The sequence below is a fragment of the Hemitrygon akajei genome, chromosome 11, assembly GCF_048418815.1.
Source record: "Hemitrygon akajei chromosome 11, sHemAka1.3, whole genome shotgun sequence".
Taxonomy (NCBI): Eukaryota; Metazoa; Chordata; class Chondrichthyes; order Myliobatiformes; family Dasyatidae; genus Hemitrygon; species Hemitrygon akajei.
Window position 1 is genome coordinate 131,059,780 of NC_133134.1, and position 7,858 is coordinate 131,067,637.

Below are 7,858 nucleotides of genomic sequence, written 5' to 3' on the forward strand. Positions count from 1 at the left end.
AGCTGCTAGCAAACCAGGAGTTACAATTGTGGGGGCTATATTCGCAATTGATTCCGTTGGGTGCTGTGTGATTACCCTGAGCATTGAACCAGTGGGGTAGATATTCGTACTCCAGATGAATTGTTAATTTGTCTGCTAAGTACTGTTAAAGTTGTGATTGTGGGCAGAGGTTTTGATAAAATGGCTGGCGCAGCTCTTGTTTTAATGCAGACCAAAGCTGACGTAACGGTAGCTGGGGGCGGAGATTTCAAAGACAGGGTTCTATCGTTTCTGAGGAGTGAGGGGAAGAAGTGGTTGGATTTGGAAAGTCTAATTAGTCCACGTCCCCCGGTGAAGAGTGAGAATTCTGAGGTAGTATCTGCCCTTACCTTTCTGGCAAATAAATGGAAAATCAGATTCAAGGTCCCAGCTACGGTAGTTCTGCCTATTCTCTGGAATTATGCCCACCCCTGAAGGGGAGGAGTATGAGATTTGGGTGGAGAGGATCTCTCAGTTGTTGGATAAGTGGCAGTGTTCTGATGACGTAAAGTGAGAAAGATTGGTTGAAAGTTTGAATCAGTTGACATTGTGAGAGCCGTCAGGTTGCGGTATCCCGTAGCGACAGCTGTCAATTACATGCAAGCACTGGACAATGCTTTTGGTCCGACTGGAAGCCCAGTGGAGCTCAAGGTGGGGTTTCGGAACATGCGTCAGGAGAAGGGGAGAAGCTTTTTGCTTTTATTTTTCGGCTAGAGATGCAGCTAAATTGCTTGTGGCGCAGAGGGGTCATTCAGGTGGCTGAGGCGGATCAGTTTTAGAATGGACCAGGTAGCCAGGGGCACCCAGTCCCATGACCTGATTGCTTGGGGTCTCCAACAGTCTCATAAGACATGCCCCCTCCATCTTTTGTTGAGCTCATCAGAGAGGTACAGGAAGAGGAGAACATGTCAGAGGCATGGGAGGGCTCCGTCAGCAGGGCACAGTCCTTGGTAAGTGGTCCCCTGCGGCGAAGAGACCACAGAGAGACTACCCCGGGGAGTGGTAGAGGAGATTATGGCAGAGTTGAGAATGGAGATATGTCGGCTGTTATCAGCGGGTGTGACCCCCCCCCCAATAAGATGGAGCTGATGGGGGGGGGGGTGGATTCCCCAAGGGGATGAACAACGCGGAGGGCTGCTGGCAGCAGGTGTCATGCCAGAAGGAGAGTGAGCCCCCGGGTATCTCAGCAGGGAGTGTCATTGGGAAAACTTAGAGGAGACCCTGTGAGGGACAGTCTGGTGTCTCTGGGGGAACATGTTCACAGCAAAGTACCAAGGAACGTGGGAAAGCGAAAGGCCCAGTTCCTGAAGGCTTAGTGGGACCACGCTCCAGTGTGTCACTACAGATAGAGGATATTGATGCTAAAGCCCATACTCGACACTGGGTCGCAGATCATGTTGTTGTATTATTCATTTTACCACCAGTTTCTGAAGCATTTACCCTTGACCCCATTCAAGGCACTGGAGATCTGGGGGCTTAGTGCTAGTGATTATCCATATGACGATTATTTGTCAGTGAAGTTGGAATTCTTAGAGGCCGATGTGGGAGCGTCTGAGTTCCTTGATACATTATTGCTGGTTTGTCCAGAACTTGTTGAGAAGGGCAGTGTTTCAATTCTAGTGGGGACCAGCACCCCTTTTGTGAGGAGGCTCATGGGGGCCTGCAAGGAGAAAGCTGGCAAAGAGCTTTCTGGGAACATTATCCGTGCACCCGGGGTTTCAAGCTGCTTTTGAGGAAGTGAGTGACTGAATTAAGCTGGATACTGAATTTAGACGAGGGACTGTGTGGTTCACAATCAATGGTAGTAGGGCCTAGGGAAGTAGCAAGAGTGATGGGGACACTCAAATTTCTCGGAGTGCCTGAGGGTGAGGTCCACTTAGTGGACACTCCGGAAGACCACGAGGGGGAGTCAGGATTTCCTGCTGGAGTACTGGTGAGGCCCAAACTGCAGAACTCCTCAGTTGTAAAGGCAAGCAGGATGGCAGGGATTGTCAGGAACACTACCAAGAGGGAGGTCACTTTCAAGCGGGGGGGGGGGGGGGTGCCCCTGGCGCATTCGTTCCCGGTGATGGTAATGTCTAGTGTCCCTGTGAGACACATCGGGGAAAAACTATTGGAAAAAGGGGGAAAGTTGACTGCTGAGTCATTCAACTTCAGGGATTCCCCAGTTCCTGCATGTTGGAAGAGGAGGTTGGTAGAGAAGATGTTGAAGCTGGAAGCTGTCTTTTCCACTGATGAGTTTGATGTGGGTCATTCCAAGAGCATGCGTCACACTATCTGGGTGACCGAGGACACCCTGTTCAGAGGAAGGTTGCGGCAATTGGCCCCTGCAGAGGTGGAGGACGTTCGGCAGTATTTGTGTAAGTGGAAGGAAGCTGGGATCAATACCGAATCCTGAAGCCCCTATGTGTCCCCAGTAGTAGTGGCCCGAAAGAAGAATGGGAAGGTACAGATGTGTGTGGACTACAGGACTCTGAACAGGTGTACCATCCCTGACCAGTATACGGTCCCAAGGATTGAAGACACGCTGGCCTGTCTGAGTGGAGCGAAGTGGTTCAGTGTGCTGGACTTGAGGAGTGGATATTACCAGATCCCGATGAGTGAGGCTGACAAAGAGAAGATGGCATTTATATGTCCACTGGGATCCTCCCAGTTAAAAAGGATGCCCTGGGGCATATCGGGAGCCCCTGCAACCTTCCAGCAGGTCATGGAGAAGATGGTGGGGGATATGAACTTGCTTGAGGTATCGGTATCTCTGGATGACCTCATAGTGTTTGGATCCACCTTGGAAGAATATGAAGTGAGGCCTGCTGAAAGTGCTGGGCCACCTGAAAGCTGAAGGGTTAAAACTTTCCCTGGACAAGTGCCAGTTCTACCAAACGTCTGTTAACTATGTTGGGCACATAGACTCACGGTGGAGCAGCTACAGATGCAGTTAAGATGGAGGCGGTTTCCACTTGGCCGAGACCCTAGACTGTGAGCGCTTGTTCCTTGGGTTCTGTGGTTACTGTTGGAGATTCGGTGAAAGGCTACATGGAAGTGAGTCACCCATTGAATCAACTTCTGTGTGGTTACCCTCCCTTGGGGAAGAAAGGGAGGGGGAAAAAAGGACAGGAGGGTGGAGAGTATCTTAGCCTGTCAGAGCTCTTTGGACCGAGGTGGGATGCAAAATGTGAGGAGGCCTTTCAGTTGCTGAAGGAGCTGCTGACCCAAGCACCAGTGCTGGCTTTTGCGGACCCCCGATTGCCGTATGTACTGCACATGGATGCCAGCCAAGAGGGTTCAGGCGGTGTCCTGTATCAGGATCAGGGCACTGGGTTGAGGCCCAATGCGTTTGTCAGCTGGAGTCTTTCGCTCTCAGAGAAAAACCATTCCACGCACAGGTTGGAATTTCTGGCGTTGAAATGGGCAGTGGTGGATAAGCTGAGTGACTACCTCTACGGGGACAAGTCTGAGGTGAAACCCCTAACTTATATCCTGGCATTGGTGAAACTGGATGCCACAGGCCATCGGTGGTTGGCAGCGTTGTCTGCCTATGATTTCAGCCTGAGATATCTGCCGGGAAGCAGGAACATTGATGCTGATGCTTTGTCCTGACAAGTACATGAGGGACAGTCAGAGATGAGGAGTGGGAGAGCATTCCTGCCCTGGGGGTGAAGGCCATGTGTCAGTTTGCCATCACCATGAAGGCAGAGGGAAAGGAAGGGCAGGATCAAGCGGTGGATCAATTGGGGGCTTCTGATGATGCCATCCCCCAAGTTTATTGTAACCTGACTGCTCTGAAGACAAATCAGCTGCTGGAATTGAGTTCTGGGGAAGTGGCAGCGGCTCAGCGAGATGATCCAAGCATCGGTACCATTTGGGCAGCGGTCGAAATGGGAGACATGGCTCAGGCGGAGAAGACGAAACATGCATCAGTGCCTCCATTACTGTGAGAATGGCCTTGGTTGGAGTTGAAGAACCAGATCTTTTATCGGGTCGCATCACCCCCAGACCGACATCTGCATTCCCAGCTGGTTCTGCCTGTGAAGTATCGGAGGATTGCGTTGAAGTCACTGCATGATGATTCTGGACACTTGGGGGTGGAAAAGACCAATGGATTGCACAGAGACTGGTTTTACTGGCCCTGGATGAAATCACAGGTTGAAGAATACAGCAAGTCGTGCATTCGATGCATACAGCGAAAGACGCTGCCCACACGGGCAGCTCCTTCGTCCCACTTGCAGAGTGCGGGGCCTCTGGACCTGGTGTGTAACACAGCGAATGACTTAGTCATCATGGACCACTACACCAGATATGCTCAGGCTTTTCCTACCAAGGACCAGAGGGCGTCTACGGTGGCAAAAGTCTTATGGCAGAAGTATTTCATCTATCATGACCTTCCCAGGTGGATACATAGTGATCAGTGATGGGATTTCAAGAGCAGACTCATCCATGAGTTACTGGGCATGCTTGGAGACAAGAAGCCGAGGACCACGCCCTATCATATGCGGGGTGATCCCCGGCCAGAGAGGTTTTATCAGACCTTGCTAGACATGCTCAGGACCCTGGAGATCAGCAAGAAAAGCAGGTGGAGTCAACATATTGGGCATCTGTACATAAAATGAAGCTACTGGATACTTGCCATATTATCTGATGTTTGTGTGTGAGGCGAGGTTGCCCATTGACCTTTGCTTTGGGACTGATGAGGGTGACTTACCACTGAAGACTTATCTGAAGTATGTGTCTGATATGATAAAAGAGCTGTAAAGGGCTTATGAATTGGCTGAAAAAGCAAAATCAAGGAAATAAGAGGAGGTACGATCAAAAGGTGAGGTTCTCCCAACTCTTGCCGGGAGATTGAGTCCTCATAGGGAATTTGGGGCTACTTGGAAAGGATAAGTTGGCTGACCACTGGGTGGCTACACTCTATCTGGTGGAGAATCAGATGCCAAACCTACCAGTTTTCCGGGTGAAACCAGAGGATGGGAGTGGGCCTGTCAAGGTTCTCCATCAGAAACACCTGCTGCCCCTGGGACAAGAGTTGCAGGTAGACCCAGAGCCCGACTTGGGGCCTATACCTAGTAAGAAGACTGTGGAAACATGGGGAGAGTGCAGGGCTCACAGCATGTGAAGTTAGACTGGCCCTCACCCCTGGGAGGGATACTGATTCGGAGGATGAGGATCTGGATGTGTGGTATATGCCACCTTTTGCTAATCCCCATTGATTGAGGAAGAGATTCCTGGCACTTCTCCCACTGTGTCAGGTGAAGTGGGGGCAGGGGCTATCTGTGGTCAGCCTGGGTTGCAGCGGGACTCTGCAGTGGAGAAAGCGAGTCCTGAACACGGGACAGAAGGGTCCAAGTTGCAGGTGGGCACAAGTAATAGGTAGGGGGGAGGCCTCGCCAGGTAGATCTGAAGAGTTGGGTGAGGGGGTGCGGAGGTCTCAGAGAATTAGGAGACCACCGGATAGGCTGGCCTATATAGCACGAGGTGAGCAGAGTGTGACCCCCATCTATTTGGGGAGCTATGTCAATGCCTTGTGCACCTGGATTGGACTTTGTGTTTTGCAGAAAGAGTTGGTGAATTATATCAACGTCATGAGTACATGACTAAATTTGGTAGGGTGACAGTGTAACACGCTGTAAGGTTTTACTGCTAATGCAATGGCCTCTCTGATATGTTTTGCTGCTAAGGTAATGGTTTCTCTGTGGCAGCAATGTTTGGGCTATGACTAGAGATAATGGGGCATGTTAGCCAATGAGTGGGATGTTGTCCTTTCTTGTGTGTCTGGGAGCCGGGTATTCGCGGTCTTTTTGCCAGGGAGAGGTGAGGCGAGAAGAAGTGAATGGAGAGAGTTGGCAGACCGCCGGACAGAGTGGACTTGGAGCGAGGATCCAAAGGTCGGCAACGACCGGAGGAGGTCAATGGTGGACGGACGGCCTTATCAGTGAGCTCCAACATTGCGCATTAGACTATTTCATGAGAATGGGCCCTCTTCTCTTTCTTAATCATATAGTCAAATTAAGAATTATAAAGCTCAATTGTTTAATCACATATTGTGTACTGTTTGTTATTTCATGGTACTGATTTGTAACAGGGGACACATCAAGCAGCATCCACCCAAACGAGATTTCTTAAGTTTGGCCAGGCCAGGGAGCTATCATCCCTTAGATTAAGCTGTCAGCAAACCGAGAATTACAATTGGAATAGAAAACTTACTGAAAAGCAAAATTATAAAATAAACCACACATAATGGTAAAATTGTTCAGCATGGATTTTTTTTTCTCTATTTGTCAGAAACTGAACGCTTACAATGACATGCAAACTTCATGTAAAGATGATCAGCTCCATGTTTACAAGTATGAAGGTGAAGAAGGCAGAAGAGGATCTTTGGATTCCATCACTATTGGAAGTGAACATGGATACAGTTTTCTAGATAATTTGGACTCCAGGTTCACTGCACTGGCAAAAATTTGTCAACAAAATGGTCAAAAGTGACTTGCAATTGATGCTCCTTAGATTTAAATGTCTTCAATCTCAGCTAAGAAACTCACTCAGCAATTTTAAGAAATTCAATTACTATTTTCATTTTGTGTGGTTGTTAGAATGTCTTTTAAACAATGTCATTGTACCTACCTCTACGGGTTCCTCTGAAAGTAATTCCCATACTACATTCATGCGACATGCGGAGTCAAGGGATATGGGGAGAAGGCAGGAACGGGGTACTGATTGGTGATGATCAGCCATGATCACAGTGAATGGCAGTGCTGGCTCAAAGGGCCAAATGGCCTACTCCTGCACCTATTGTCCATTGTCTATTACATAAATATTGTGCAGTGACCATCTTCAAAAAGCGAGTATCTAGCCGCCGATCTTTAACATTTAATGACACTATTAGAGACTTAATACCTTGTATCGAGAGACACGCTTACCAATACTGCTGGATATCAGAAAGTTTGAAATTATCCCCAAAACAACAGGGATTGTTTGCAAGTGAATGAGAAGAGTGAAAGGGAGTTTAAATCTGAACTGTACAGCCATGAAGTTGGCAGAAATGCATCGGTTTCTCACTTTACAACAGTCAACAGTCTCATCCACTCAGTTACAGAACTTCAGTTTTATTCTCTCTCATTATTTCACTGCAGCTTAAAACATTTCATCTCTGATTTTTCTCAGTCCTGATAAAAAGCCATTAATATACACCATTAGATTTGTTCCTCTCCATTCAGATGTTGCCTGAACTGTTGCGTATTTCCCACATTTTCAGTTTTATTTGTATCTGCATTCCTCTGGTAAAACAAATAATTTCTAATTACTTATGAAGAAAGTTCAAGGCTCCAGAAGTATGTGTTCTTGAGACAAAATGCATGTTTTATCAGGCATTAACGTAAAGGTCATTGGCAGAGTAGGAAGTCAAGTAACTACATTAGTAAAAGGTAGAGACAAATACAGACTGAATCTTTCTATTGCCAGGAACCTGCAATTTTATGTGGAAAAAGAACACTTATTTGCCTCTCATAAGATAAAGCCATTGTTTTTTTTAATTGCAAAAATAAATTTTGTTCATAATGAAAAATGTTTACAAAAGAATAAATGTTTTATATTCTTTATGTTATATGGTTAATATCTTTAGTAGGGTTAAACCGTAGCACCATTGCTACTGGGGTGGCAATGGGGTGATAAAACATTTCAATATTTGAGAGGGTTCTCCACCTGATTTAGCCCCTCCATGTGCAGTAGCAGAAGGAGCCCAGATTGATGTCCTTCCCCACAGAGCACTTGCGTTGGCTGCACCGAGTTTTAGTGCATCCCAAGAGCATGTACTCCTGCACCTTGGGATGTGCCTGTCAGCAGCGTT

General features: G+C 47.8%; 1 protein-coding gene across 1 annotated transcript in view; it reads left to right on the forward strand.

The window, feature by feature from the left end:
• The window catches only part of LOC140736015 (cadherin-like protein 26), an 80,851-nt gene extending 73,241 nt beyond the window's left edge, over positions 1-7,610 (forward strand). The window contains exon 18 of the mRNA XM_073061694.1: positions 6,298-7,610. Coding sequence (XP_072917795.1) covers positions 6,298-6,498 — 201 coding nt within the window. The 3' untranslated portion in view covers positions 6,499-7,610. The remainder of the gene's footprint in view (positions 1-6,297) is intronic.
• The last annotated feature ends 248 nt before the right edge of the window (positions 7,611-7,858 follow it).